At 41.2% G+C, this 15,646-nt stretch overlaps 1 protein-coding gene across 1 annotated transcript in view; it reads left to right on the forward strand.

Moving 5' to 3' along the window:
- The first annotated feature begins 4,949 nt into the window (after positions 1-4,949).
- The window catches only part of NECAB1 (N-terminal EF-hand calcium binding protein 1), a 56,077-nt gene continuing 45,380 nt past the window's right edge, over positions 4,950-15,646 (forward strand). Inside the window, exons 1-2 of the mRNA XM_071737927.1 lie at positions 4,950-5,093; positions 8,033-8,057. Coding sequence (XP_071594028.1) covers positions 5,052-5,093; positions 8,033-8,057 — 67 coding nt within the window. The 5' untranslated portion in view covers positions 4,950-5,051. The remainder of the gene's footprint in view (positions 5,094-8,032; positions 8,058-15,646) is intronic.

A 15,646-nucleotide genomic window follows, 5' to 3' on the forward strand; every position in this document is an offset into this window, starting at 1 on the left:
TAAGTATCCCACATAGAAAACTCTGTCTTGAAATTCCCATTAACTTTATTGTGTTTTGTACAATCAGTCCCTGAATGCTAGAAGTTCCTCACACAGGGAAACACATACAATGTCCCTGTTTGGTTTATTGCATCCTTTGCTGATTAAGTTTTTGCATTTTGGCCTCTGTAGAGAAAACAATTCCTAAAATTCTGCTTAGAGATCCCTATTAATCCTTCAGTGACTAAGCACATTTTGAGGTCATATGCCTAATCTGTAGAATTTTGTTTTCCTGCCCCTATCTGTATATTTAGATGTACTGATGAGGTTCCCTCTAAGCCATCTGATCTCCTTCAGCCTCTCCAAGCCAGCTGGAGCCCAGTTTCTAGTGGTGCACCACAGGAGCTGATACTGGGACCAGTACTGTATAACATCTTCATAATGACAAGCATGATGGGACAGGGTGAAACCTCAGCAAGTTTGCAGATAATTCATAAATCTGGGGACTCCTGCTAGGGCCTGTCACTGAATGCTATGGCAATATAAAGTTGGTAGAGATTTTTTTTTAAAATAAGACAGCTCCCTATCTCCTTTTTCTGCAAGATTGCCCCCTCCCTGGAAGTGCTGAAAGCCAGGCTGGATGGGGCTTTGAGCAACCTGGACTAGTTGAAGGTGTCCTGGCCCACAGCAGGGGGGTTGGGACTAGGTGATCTTTAAGGTCCCTTCCAACCCAAACCATGCTGTGATTCCACAAATTCAGTCTCCAAAAAAAGATCCTCTGACAGTAAAAAAGATTGTCAAAGGTAATATTATGATCATGAACATCAGTCAAAAAGACATCAGAGAGCCCTTGGTTTTCCTTCAGGTGAGAAGTACCATGTTAAGCATTGCCCATGGTGAGATGGAGACCCTGAGCTGTCAGTGTGGCTGTGAGTGATGAAGTCACTGAACTGGAATAAGCCAGGTGACTGCATCTGAGAGCAAAATTTCAACAACTGCCAAGGGTTTTCAAACTGAAAAGCAAAGAAAATAATTGGCATCATCATGTCAGGTGCTACTTCATGGGAGCTGTATACCTCATGAGCAGTGACAGACTGGAAAGCATAGAAAGAAAATTTTTTATTTCACAAAACCACTGGAATAATACAATTTTTCCCCCAAAATTTCTAATTTTCTCAAATCCAGCTATTGAAATGAACACAAGATATTCTTCTTAGATCCACAATCTTGTTATTGGATTCATGTAATTAAATTGATGTTGCATATGAAGGATTATGGCCCGCATAGAAAAATATTTGGCCACCTACAGCAGAGCTTAAGCACCAAAACTTTGCCAAAGTCCCAAACCATGATTTCCATGCCATAGGTCTCAGACACTGTCCCAGATTGCTGTACTATTTTACATATATATGTGCTTGCTTCTGGCCCAGTTGGGAGGCAGAAAGCCTGTGGCATTTTTCTTGGTGTCAGTCCTCAAATATTTGCTAATTCAAAACATGTTACTCATAGGTTGGAATGGGTAGATGGGTACATAGGCACCAAAGAGGAAACAGTAATTCTTTATGCCCCCCAACAAGCCTCAACCACTTGAATAAATTAACCAAGCTCCTAAAATTGCTCCATAGTCAGCGGCTCCTTCAGGGCCAATATACACCACAACTCTTAAGATTGGACTTAACCTTTTGGCTGAGCCTCACTCCATTCTTCAGCTATGTGGAAAACTGTCCACTCAGATTTGAAAAATAATTAACAAAAGCTTTGCAGTACAAATAACCTTATGTTTCCCCTTCTGGAGGGGAATGGAGCTGTGGTCTATGGACTGCTTAGGACCATTTCTTGTATCTGAGTCTGACAGGTACTGTGAGCTGGACCTCTTTGGGTTTAAAGAAAATATGAAATTATTTGTAGCTGCAGACAAACAAAAGCAGTTTCCTTCTACCTTTTTTTTCTGAGAATGTTGCAAATACAAAGAATGAAAATGCTTCTCTTACTGGGGTGTTATGTTGTTATGCATCTGACTCTCTGTCATGTTTTGATCTTTTCCTTTGTTCATTTTCTTAGATCTTTTAAGTAAATATCTGACTTATGCATCCTTCTATGCAGTAGTCTTTTCCTCAATATGAGCCATAATCTCTAATGGATGCCCTATTACAGTAATTTTTATTACACTGTAGGGCTGGTCACAAGCAGAATGTGCTTGTGACCAGTCTGTGTGGTATATTAATTATCATCACACATCTTATACATTTCACATGTCCCTTAAAATTTGTCCTAAAATCTACCAAGTTTTCTGGATCTATGTGAAAGAGTGTGCAAAAAAAGGTGTATTATCTCGTAAGGAACAACTAATATTCCATGTACGCTGATGCACTTATGGTTCACTTAGGCACTTGAAATGCACCCCTATGAATTACTGACCCAGAGGTGTCTTTCACAGACACTGAGCTATTAAGAAAAATCAGGCTTGGGAACCTAGATAAAAACTGGATTGAATGAGTAGGACTTCAGTGATTTTTCCCATATATTTTTAGGAAGACCATGCAAATAAACAAAAAGAACAAATTCATGCTCTGCTTCAAGCTGTGTGGTTTCTTTCTGCAGGCGCTCTTATCAACACAGAGGAGAGGGACCAGAAGAAAAAGGAGATAGGAGGAAGGACATGGGGGCAGATTCAGGTCTTGCCTTAGGAGGGATCTGGATGAGGGTGAAGTGAGCTGCTGGAGCTGGGGACCTCTTCAAACTGGAAGTTTTGGGGTTGGTCTACAGAGCTTCAGATGAAACTACATGATCTGAGAGCCGAGGAGAGACATCTTATTATGCTAACTCAGCTCTTATGATAGACACCAATCCACTCCTGCAGCCAAAGAAAGGACCATAAATCAGATCCATTTCCTCAGCCAAGAGCAAATAAATTGGGACTTCTCCCTACAGAACCACCAAGTACCTGAGCATGCAAGCTATTCTGCTGGGAAGGTTATATTTTGTTATAAGCAGTACATAGCATTTTTTCCTGTCATTTAGAAGCAACACACATAGGTAAACAACATGGAGTGATTTAGAAACTTGATCAGGCACTTAGGCTGCTTGTGTTTCCTCAGCTGAAGATTTGCTCCTGCCTGCACCAGCACCTCTTGTTGCAGAGCCCCACTGCACACCAAGTGTAAAGTAGCTGCTGCTGGCAGTTTTCATTCGTTTGCTTTTCCCAGATAAAAGGGCAAAATCATTAAGTACTGTCTGACCACTTCATTCACATGAGTGAAGATGCTGTTACAGTAGGCTGGTTTCTAAATAAAAGTTTATTGATGTGACACATGGCAGGAGAAAGATCAGGCAGTTTTAGGTTTTATCCTCATCCGCACAGGGAACAACTTTATTTCTGGTAACAGGTGATGGGCAGCAGAGGTTTAGGGCTGCAGAATTGATTGTCTGCATCACTGAGTGACCTCCACTGACCTCACCTGGGTATATCACAAAACTGTCCTCCTCCTGTTAATGCAGCAGGTACCACACATGTATTCCCATATCACAGGGGACCTCAGGGCTGTGTTCCCCTCCACTCCACCTCACAAGCTCTTGCTCAGAGACAGAAGGAAATCACTGAATCAATAGGGAAGCTGGTAAAATTCAGAGCTTTTATCATGCTGGTGTTGTTGAGATATTGCTTCAAATCATTTTAAAGTGGTATTAAAAAAGTATCACCGGTAAAGTTATACATATTCTCATGGATTTGTTTGCTCATCTGATCCTGAAAACTAAAGTCTTTGAAAATTATTACTTAACCAGTACTTTCACATTTCTCCATCATGCAAAGGTCATTTGCAAATAAGTTTTTTAATAATGAAAATAGTGCTACCTTCTACAATAGAAAGCCTATGAGTTATTTTTGCTTCTTATGCTTTAATTTTTGCCCTAAAAATATAGAATCATAGAAAGTTTTGAGTTGGAAGGGACCTTAAAGACCATGTAGTTCCAACCCCCCTGCCATGTACAGGGACACTTCCAACTAGAGCAGGTTGTTCAAAGCCCCATCCAACTTGGCCTTCAACACTTCCAGGGAAGGGGCATCCTCAGCCTTCCTGGACAGCCTGTACCAGTGTCCAGGCCAGAGTCTCACCACTCTCACAATGAAGAATTTCTTCTTATCAACCTACCCTCTTCCAGTTTGAATTTATTCCCTCTTGTCCTATCACTACGTGTCCCTTGTAAAAAGCATCTCCCCAGCTTTCCTGTAGGCCCCTTCGGGTCCTGGAAGGCCACCCTAAGGTCTCCTTGGAGCCTCCTCTTCTCTAGGCTGAACATCCCCAGCTCTCTCAGCCTGTCTCCATAGGAGGGGCATTCCAGCCCTCTGACCACCTTTGTGGTTTTCCTCTGGACTTGTTCCAACAGCTCCATGTCCTTCCCGTGTTGGAGACCCCAGAACTGGACACAGTACTCCAGGTGGGGTCTCATGAGAGCAGAGTAAAGGTGTAAATCACCTCCCCTGACCTGCTGGCCACGCTTCTTTAGACACAGCCCAGGATATGGCTGGCTTTCTGGCTTTCTCCTCAGCACTGTTCTTAATCCATTCCATATCAGGATTTCACTTTCTTTTTTTTTTTTTTTTTTTTTTTTTTTAATCTCTATAGGCAAAATATTCACTGTAAACGTTAAGACTAATCAAAGAGGAAAGATACAGGTTCTTTAGACAAAAGTTTTCATTCCAATATTGTAATTAGTCAATGAAGTTAAATTAAGTTCCTCTGCCATCTGGAGGCAACCTTTGGACTTTTTATTCTTTTGTCTCTGGAAAGAAATACATTCTCATATTTCCATTATAAAAATCGCAGTGAATAAAAGCTTTTCAGTATTATTAAAAAGCAAAAAAATCCCGCGTTTGTTTTTTTTTTTGTTTGTTTTTTTGTTTTTTTGTTTTTTTGTTTTTTTTTAAAGCCATCTTTAGGAAGTGAGATAAAAAGTGCAAAGCAACCATCCCCGGGGCCGGGGGGCGGCAGCATCCCCCACGGCTCCGCAGTTTCTCCCTCCCGGCTCAGTTGCTGCTCCGGGCGGTGCCGGCGGCTGCGGCGGGCGGGCGGATGGCGGCGGAACCGGGAGCGGGGCTGCGCATCTTCCGCGATGTGAGTACGCGGCACCTTTGGCATGAACCCCTTCCCTTCAGCAAAGTCAGAAATTGCAAGCTTTTGGGGGTGGGTTGGTGTCGTCTCTTTTTTTTCTTTTCTTTCTTTTTTTTTTGGTTGGTTTTTTGTTTTTGCTTTGTTTTTTCTTTTTGTTTGCTTTTTGTTTTGTGTCTTTGTTTTGTTTTTTGTTTTGTTTTTCCCTCCTCCCTCCCTCCTGTCTTTTATTTCTTTATATGTTTGTATATTTTCCTGAAGCCATGAGTTCCTTCCTGGGGTAGAAGGGGGTGAACCCCAGCAGGACTTCCCCATCCCTTTTCCCTTTCCCCTTTGTCTTTCATTTTCTCTCCTCTCCTCTCTATCTTCCCCCTTTCTTATTTAAAAATAAAATGTTTCTAACTTTTATGATGTGAAGAGGGGAATGAGTTTGCTTTCGATGTGCATGTGTGAGGAGAGCAGGTTAAGGGATGGTTAGGAGAGGCACTGGGTGAAAATGTTTCCACTTTTCAAAATACATTGCTTGGATTTTTTTTTTTTTCTGGGCTTTTCACTGAAGAGTTTCTCACCCTAAAAAAGTTTCCTTTCCCAAACTCTGTATCCTCCTTCACATCCATGAGTGGGGAGACCCTGATGGACTTGAGGTGCAACCTTGAGCCCCTCAGCTCAGAAAAGTCCACCCCTCAAGGGTGCTTTAAACTGAAAGAGCATAGATTTAGGTAGGATATTAGGAAGAAGTTCTTCACTCTGGGGGTGGTGAGACACTGGAACAGGTTTCCCAGGGAACTTTTGGATGCCTCCTCCCTGGAAGTGTCCAAGGCCAGGTTGGATGGGGCTTTGGGCAACCTGGTCTAATGGGAGGTGTCCCTGCACATGGAAAGGTCCCTTCCAACCCAATTCATTCTATGATTCTATGATATCCTAATTGCTCTTCACTCCACGAGGAATCATTTAAATCTGATTCTTCCTTGACTTTTATTCTTTCCATTCAAGTGTACATTGAAAAATGCAGCTTTTTTTGTCTTATAAATTCTTCTTACAAGAGAAACAGAAGACTTACAGGCAAGAATTGCAAAGACAGAAAACAAGCCCAGGTTGCCAGGAAAGAGATGAAAGGCATTCAAATGGAGCCAGCTCCCCAGTTTAAATGAGCATACTGGGTTAAGAAGCTGCAGATGTTCAGAATATTTGATAAAATGAAACCTTTTCATTTCACTTACTATGAAAAATTTAATTCAAATCAAAATTGTTTAATTTTCAGCAATTTCTTAAACCTTAAGTTTTTATTTTCTTCTAGCAATGCTTTTAATGGTCTTTCCTTTGCTCTGCATTTAGTATTTTCATTTGCATTGCAGAAAAAGTTCCAGTTTAAGAATAAATATTTTAAACCCCTAAACAGTCCAGTCCTCATGCTGAAAATTCATTCTCAGTATATGATTTCTTTGGACATATTGGAAGGGAAGATATCATCTTACTAAGTTTATTTCATGCTTTATGTCGTGCAAGGTTTAGCAGAGACCATAAGTGAATTCCTGGATGAGGGTTACAATTTTTTTAGTTCCTTGCAAACCCCATCTGACAGAATACAGTCACAAAGATGCTCCAGAAGATCTTGGCACCTGGATCCTTGGGTTTCTCATTTGGTTTCACTCTGGGAGCAGAGCAGTGTGGGTGTAGGTAAAGCTGTTGGAATATTACTGGCAGTTTATAAAAAATATATGTGCCCATTTTGAAACTCTTTCTTTTACTGATATTTGTAGTAGCAATAGAAACTATATTTGGAAGATTTGCTTTCTTCTCTTGTCTAAATTTTTTACTACCATTGCCTGGGTGACTCCCCATTGAGGCTCAGGCTGAAGTAGTGAGGGTGACTACACCTGGAAATGTATCAGGGTGACAACAGGTGGCAGTTCTGCTTTTCTGAACTGTCCCCTGGTGACTCATCCCACATCAAAACCAACTTACCTGGAGAGCAGGGAGCAAGGAAGCTGGAGGAGAACCCATCTGTGGCTTCCACTCCCTATCTTTGATCCCTTATCCCAGGGATGTGTGGTGGGTCTCCAGCAGGGACAGGCATGTCACCATGTCACTGCTGGTAGGACAGGACCCTTTTTTTAGGGGACAGCCCTGGATGGGTTGGTGCTGTCTCCCTGCCAATGGTGGGGCTGGCCTGGAAGGCTCCATCACCTCTCCTGGTGATATGCACCCCCAGGATCCTTTTCTCAGACTTTACACAAAGAATTACAGGCTCTTGCCTGTGTATTTAAACAGGTTCTCCAGCAGACCTGCATACTGGGTGGGTAAACTGGGGTCATGTATAGGTTTCATGGTAGAAGAATTCCAGCAAAGGATCTAGAAAAGGCACCCCAACACTGCTTTTGCCTTCCCAGCTTATAAACTTCTATCCTTTCCCTCTCCCCTTTATACTTGTTTTCAGAGCAGTCCTCAAACTTGCTCCCACACATCTGATTTCACTACCTCCACCACTCAGTCTGATCCCTTTGTAGCATCAGGCTCCTCTCCTGACTTATCCCTGTGCTTCGTCCCCCCACAAAACCCCCAAGTCTTGATCACCTTCTCCAATGCTCAGTGCATCCTCCCAGCTATCATCCTTGCCCTGCTTCTTTAAAACAGTTCTCCCACCCCCAAATTTAGTATCATGGCAGCCATACAGTATCAAGACATGCACAAGGTACAAGCCATGCACAAACTAGAACATAAAACTGGTTCTTGCTATGGTCTTTGTTTTCTGTGTGCACAGCATGGAAGGAGTTAAAGAAAGAGGGATCTGAGGGAGAGAGACACACCAAGGGCTTTTCAGTTTTATGCATCCATGTGAAAATATGATGTATTTCTCAACCTATAAATGCCCACTAAGTACAGCATTGTGTCCTATTAACCAATACATAAGAAAGTGATTTTGTTCTCTCTCTCTTTTTGTGTAGATATTAAGAAGAGCAGACAAGAATGGTAAGACTGGTCATGTGTCTCCCCCCTTACTCCCTTTGGAAAAAAAAAAAAAGGCAAACATTGTTGGTTCAGCATTTTAAGTCATGCTTTAAACATTGCAATGGGAAAAGCAGACATCTCTCATGTCATTTTATGTTTTCTACAGGTTATGTATTTTGTTGTACACTGGTCTTCACTATGGGTTCTTTAAGGACAGATGTGCTTTCACCATTCAGTGTGTGTGTTTGAGTTTCACTTTGGGTGCATGTGGCTGTTTTCCATGTGACATTGTGTTCATAAGAAAGTCTGAAATACTTGTTAATAGCTCCATCTTATTACTTTTTAAAAACACCATAGTCTATATCCATCAATCAGACTTGTTTCCTACATTTTGAAGTTATTTATTTGTTCTGCATGTCAGTAGGCAGAATAAAGCCTTGAATTCAACTTGCATATTTAGAACACAAAAGTAATGAGGTTTTAATTCTCTTAACTGAAAGTTTTGTCCTTATGCTACTGACTGATTTTCTCTCCACATACATTTTTTTTCCCTTACTTAAATTCAGACAGTTGTGAGGCTCCACAAATGCTCCCCTTTTGTCTGCAGCAGTGGAAGGGCTTTCCTGTAACAACCTGGAAGCCACTGGATTTTTTTGCTGGTATCCACAGTCATGGTCTCAATCCTAACTTTAACTGAGAAGGACCTCTCAGCTCCCTCTCTCCTCCACAAGTTTAGAACTGGTATTTGGTTATGGCCTTGTTCCAAACTTACAGCTCCTGCCCCCAAATTCTTGGATCAGATCCAAGAAAGAGTTGACTAAAAAGAGCAGCTAGGATATGACAGTTTTAGAAAAGATGGTTTGTGTATAGGTGCTGTCATTGATTTGCAAATACAAGTCAGCTGTTATGAAAAGGCACTGAGTATAAACTATATCTCAAACATCCATAAAGCTCCTAAGAGGAATATATTTGAAAACACCATAAGCAATATCTGCTTCAGAAGCAGAGACTTCCCAAAAAAATAAAGCCTTAACCTTAAGGAGCCCAGTAAACATTATGCTGCAGGCAGTCCAAGAATGACTGCAACCAAACAAGGGAAAAATTTAAAACTGACTAAACAAAGAGTAACTAAAGCTCCAGAAATGGCCAAACCTGAATATCAAACATCCAGCAGAGACCAGCAATGAAATTTTATTAATGCCAGAACCAGCACTTTTATATTTGCTTCCATTTTTTCTCTGACATTTCAAACAAGCATTCGCTGAAAGCTTCTTTTGTTCCCCCCATAAAATGTAATTTTTATAATGTCACTGAACTAGAATCTGTAAAATGAAAAATAGAGTCTGATGAGACTAATCTTCTCATTCTGTTGTATGTTTTCATTCAGCACCCCATGATGTCCATGATACAGAACAGGGACATCCCAGTTTTAAAAACAGAATTCTGTAGCTGTATAAAATAGCATTATAATGCCAGCAGTATCTTCTCACTGCATTTAGCATAAGAAATTATATAATTACTATATATATATATAAAATTATGAAATGTCCCCCAGTGCCCTCTATAGAACACACAGCACCCCAGCTGTAGCAAAATTCTTGTTGATTACAGTGGCCTGGGGATTCCTGACCTGCTCTAAAAACATTTGAACATTAGCCTGACAAGAAATAACAGTTCATAAATAAAAGAATACTTAAAATAAGGCAACAGTAGCATCCTGTAGCTTTCACTGGTGTCAGTGACCACAGTGATTCACAAAGCATCTACATCTGAGTCACCAAACACTATTTCCACAGCATAGCTAAAAAAAGTCACTGAGCTGCACCTGTTTGATAGTCAAGAGAAAATCTCACAACATCCACTCTAGAGTCAGAATTTAAAATCAATTTAGTATTTTCTCCATTTCTGGACAAACATTCTTTGCAGGTGAGTCTTCTACCTGCTGCATCTGCTCATGTGTCTCCAGGTGAGCTTTGGTAGTATCAGAGCTCCCTCACTAGATCAAACCTCAGATAGTGACTTCTCAGTTACTCTGACTTGTAGCCCAGAGTGCTAATTTAAGACATCTCAGAGGACTGAGTGAATATATCTGTGAGAGGCAGGGGAACCACCTCAGGAAGGGAATCTCTTGAATTACTCTAAAATGACCTTGGTGTGGAGGCTCTCTGGAGATTGCCACTTTAGGGACTGAAGTTTTTTTTGAAAAAAATTTTAACATTACACCAAAGTGAAGCATGCCAAGTCCCTGATTTCAGCATTTTTTCCTGGGCCAGTATCTCCTAATCTGGGCCACAGCATCCTGACATCTCCTGAGGTCTTCAGCTAGCCCACAGCCCATCCCCAGCAGTGCTGCTTGGTGGCAGCTGCAGCAGAGGATGGGGTCTCCTCTCCACACACATGGACTGTCCAGACACAGCATAATGTGACAGTGCTTGGGAAAAAAGCAGCTATGTGCTTGGGGAACCAATCCCTTGGGGAACCAATATGTGCCATGATACCCAGAAAGCTTGAGTGGCCCATAGTGGCCTCGTTTGAACCATGTATTTACTGGATCACATTACAGAACACATATTATGAATGGGAGCCAGAGCACAGAGATTCTGAGAATTGCAGTGTCACTGATTTGAACTCCCAAATACCAGATGGATTTGTAAGGCAAAACCCTTGTATCACAGCCTCCAGGGACTCTGGCCAAACAGCTGTTGGCTGTACAGATCCACTGCAGACATCTCCTTGGCTCCTGTTTCAGAGCCCAGCTTCTGCCTGGGGTGGAATGTTCCATCCCCACCTCCCTGAGTCCTTCAGGTGTTGCAGGGCTGGACTCTGCACTCCAGATACCAGATGTTATTTCTATATAGATTAAATGCCAACTGTTAAATATAAATTCTCCTCCTGTTAGCCTCTTTCCCTTGGTATCTCTTGCTTATATGTGCTAAGCTTTTCCAGCATAACAGCTGGAATAATAGCTCAAAATCCTTTTTTCTGGTTATATCAACACTCGGTACAGATCAGAATCCATGCAATCTTAGTGCATTTGCTCAGGATCTTTAAAGCTTCAGTCTGTGTCTGTGCCTTTTCTTATTCAACCCCTCATGCCTGGGACCTAGAGGATATGATAAGCATACTTTTTGGCACACTGAAATTTATTATTGTGGCAGCTCTTCCTTGCTCTGACTCCAGCCTATGTGCTGTATGCCAATAAATCTTTTTTTTTCCCAATGTTTTGCATCTGGTTCTGTCTGCTTGTGTCTGTTGTCATGTGCATGTCCCCACCACTTGTTTTTTCTCTGTATAAAAGGCAGTACCTTCTATCATTCAGTTGACCTGAACCTTTTACACCAGGTAAGGACTATCACTTCCTTCCAAAAAGGCAAGTCACACAGCAGGTCCCCAGGAGCAGGTGAGTTAGGAGGAGGATCCACATTTACACGTTTGCCTTCCCACTGCTTGCTTCAGTCATTCAGGAAACTGTGGCTTAGGTGAGGCACTTCAAGCCTCTCAGTTTTTCAAAGGCAGCCAAGTTTCAAAAATCCTTAAAGAGCTGTCACAGCTTCCATGAGAGATTTAGGAAGTCAGCTCCCATTGAGAACTGTGAGGGTCTGGATGGGGCTGTGGTTTTGGCCCTTGCCTTTCCCATGGCAGCAGTTACAGTTTCATTTCAATCACTGTCATTTCCTAGTCCCTGTTGTACCTTCCTGAGGAACAGATACTTTCTGCCATGGGGATTTTTCTATTTATTGGTTTCACTTGTTCTCTCTTCTCCCTTTGCTAATTTTTGCCCTACAAGGGCAGAGGATTGCTCGCATAGAGTCTCAGACCCTAAATAACCCAGCTGCACTAGCATGTCCAAGTTTTTAGCCTGAAAGCAGGCTGGGCACCATATGGTTGGACTGGGACCATATCATGGGCTCTGATTTCCAAGTCCCATCCCATCAAGATGAACTCCAGGATGAGCTTTAGCCCAATGGGGCTTTTCTGTCTGATTGCCATAAGCTCTTCCCTGTAACTCTTCCAACTGCCATAAGCCCTAGGGCTGATGTTCAGCCACATGAGCTCCATCTGATGTGGCTTTTGCTTTGGTTTTTCTCAGGTGGAGCCCACAGGCATGTTTAACTGCTGGGAAATGCTCACAGTCCTAATGAGAAGCCTGAAATAGGTGGAAATGAAAGCTGTTTTGTTTCCCTCCAGCATTTGCTGATATCTCTGCAAGACATTCTGCTTCTCTGCATCACTGTCACTTCCTTCGCTGGTTGCACACTCACCATTTGCCATCGTCTTTAGGCATGTGGACTCCAAATATATATATATGCCCTTGTTCATTTTTCATCTGACACTTTTTCACTCACTGATTTATTCTTTCAGCTCAGTAAGAGAGCATATGTGGGGCTTCCCTTGATCAGATACACTGCTGTCTATTGAAGTCATAAGCTATCCAAAATAGGTCCTGGTTCCTGGAGCAGACTGGCTGAGGAATAACAGTTGGGTCTATTTTATAAAAACATCTGATCAGTAGAGGTGAATTTTACTGAAATAAATGTAAGAATGCAGTTGTAACCTCAGGGAAGGCTCCTCTAAAACACCATGTAAATGTATTTCTAATCTTGCAAGTGCTATATAGGGAGATTAATTTTATTTTTTATACTTTTGTTGGCCAGTCAGAAGTGTTTTGGCTCCAAGGAGGAAGGGTACCTGTACCTGCTTTTGAAGAAACCCTGCTTTTGAAAGGCATCAGAGAAGATACACAATAGCAAGCAAGACTTGCAAAACAGCTCCATCATGATAAGGTTGCCAAGGCAAACGCTGGTAAAGACTGATTTGGCTGAGGGATACATTGCTCCAGAGAAGTTTATCTTTCATGAATCATCCATTCACTGTGGCTTTGTCAGTGACAGAAATTGAAGAACCTATAATAGATGTTTCCACCAAGCTGTTCTGCAGTGCTTAGACCAGACAGTATTTATCTGGGTGCTGCAAGGGCAGCAAGGTGTGCCCCAAGGATGCAGTGCTGCCAATATGTAATGAAACCTTTAAAATAAAAGCCATTCTTGACACTTGAAAAAAAACCTCTGGCTAGGCAAATGTTTCTTCAGCACAAGGAGCAGTTAGGGTTTGGTTTGAGCTTCATCTGAGCACTGAGGAACCACAGAGGTGGCCTGAGCCACTGGTGTCTTGAGACCTGGCTGCACTAGCAAGTAACACTCATACAACACAAGAAACACCCTGGAGAACCAGAGATTCTTCAGTAAATATAACTGTACAAAAGCTGCAACTGCCTAAGTTCAAATCTTGGGTTTTGCCACCAACAACTACAGCAATAAGTCAGGCAGTGTCTATAACATTCAAAATGTTACTGTGAATGAATAGCTATGAAGCAAAAGGCAATGTCTGCTCCTGAAAGATAAAATTTGAAGAAAATAGTGAAGGGGTCAAATCAGGCTGCTGGCAGGTCATTGATTGTCAGGATTTATGTAAAGCCAATGATCCTGAAGAATAGAGGTAAACAGACAGATGTATCAGGTTTTGTGTCATGGCCAGATTGTTCTGTGAGTAAACTGATCATATGTTTACTTCAGAAAAGTTGCCAAAATTCACTCATTTCTTGATTATGTGTATAACTTGCATGCAGACCACCTTTGCCAGCAAAGGTTAAAGTTGCAGAGGCAGTTTGATTAAAGAATTGATTGCATCTACATGAGCCAAAGGAATCATAGCTGTGAAGAGAAGCTCTTTTCAACAACACAGTCAATATTTGATATTCCTTCTCTGTAAGCAGTGTCAAAGAGCAGATGTATTTAGGTTCTCAGTTAGGTGATTATAGCAATTTTGTAAAAGAAAATAGCCTAAGTGCAACAAAATACTGTGCTGTCCTGCCTATTAGCTCTTGTAGATACTGACAACTATTTTTTATAGTAATGATGATTATCTCCAGCTACAATCTGTCGCTTCATAGTAAATATTTCAAAGTGTTTTTGTTGAAGCAGACATTCAGTTTGCCCAGTTTTGACACTTCTTGAAGATAACACTTTTGAAGCCATATATTCAAGACAAAGAAATTATGAAGTAAAGCAAGTAAAAGAGTGAGGAAACTTTTCAGCTTGACTCTTCAAATTTGTATGCTTTACTACAGCATGTAGTTGCAGGATTCATATACTGCCTTTATGGTAGGTTCTACACCACTATAAAATTAGGCAGCAATATTTTGTATATTTTTGTCATGCTTAGGGCATCATAGCATTAATTCTCTGCAGTTGTTAGTTAGCAGTAGGTTGCTGAAGGGAGAGAAAAACACATGGAACTTTATTTTCAAAGTTTTAGGCTCTAAAAATATTCTCTGTGCTTCATGAAAAGGCTCAATCAGTTAAAAAATTTTTTACTTAACTACTCTTTAGCCATTTCACCTTCTTCTAAGTAAAAGGTGAACCTTCTTCCTTTGTTTTTTGTATCCTGTTTATCAGCCTTGCACTTAAAACTGACTCAGACACATTAGTGAGGAGCAAATTGCCATAACTGTTTTAATGGAGTTATGGACTTGACTTATCCTGACCCACACACTTCTTCTGAAATCACTCCTGTACAGCAAAGAAAAGAGGACATTTATTCTTCAGGACAGAAGCAAATGTCATCTGTTGCTAAGGGATTCCTGATGAAATCCAATGGACTTCTGTAGGGTCAGCTTTCCATTTACAAACTTCTTTCTTTCACTTTTTAATGTACTGCTGACAAGAAATGGTTGGTTTCTTGCTGATGCAAGAATAACCTTCTATATGAGGTCATTCAGAACTCCATCCAGGATCTAGTTCATTTCAGAAAGCAGAATTATCTTACATTTCTTCCTCGAACTGATTCTTGCCTCAGCCTTGAATCATATATTCAGGAACAAGTTAGGTGTGCTGACTGTCATATGTTGTTTAAGCTGTCATTGTGCTATGATTAGAGGCCAGAGCTAACAGGGCCTGATGCTCCTTGCATCCCAGAGTCCTAATTCCCAGAACAGGCAGCAGCCTAACTCTGCCACTGCAGCCACAGCCACCCTGTAGGTGTGACAGGCTGTCCAAATTGCAGGACGTTTTTATCTATTTCTGACTTCACTGATCAAAATAATATATATATATATATATATTTAAGCATGAAAAATCTGCAGTATAGCACCTTTTATGGGATTTTCAGACGTGGCACATGATGCGAAATATAAATACCATCCCTTCCACAGTGAAGTGCAATAGCATTCCTGGTTGTGCAGAATTTGATCTGATAAAGGGAGGGTAGAGCCTCAAGCTGAAGTGAACACTGAGAATACCAATTGAATTAATCTCTGCTTAACACATCTTAGGTGAAGGATTTTGCCTCATGATATCAAGGGTTTGCTATAACTAAAGCTAAAGTAAGCAACAGATGAAACAGGCTCCACTAAGTAATGCAGTAGAGATTGTATTATTACAATACAATCAAGGGGACTTACTCCCATTGAATTAATGTACTGTTCCACATAGGACAAGATCACAGACAAGATGTATAAGCACTAAACAAAGATAACAACATAAATAGGAAAGGATCTTAAATATTGGACTAAATAAATTGGATTATATGAGTGTTAGGATAGCAAACAAAAG

The sequence above is a fragment of the Heliangelus exortis genome, chromosome 2 (assembly GCF_036169615.1).
Source record: "Heliangelus exortis chromosome 2, bHelExo1.hap1, whole genome shotgun sequence".
Taxonomy (NCBI): domain Eukaryota; kingdom Metazoa; phylum Chordata; class Aves; order Apodiformes; family Trochilidae; genus Heliangelus; species Heliangelus exortis.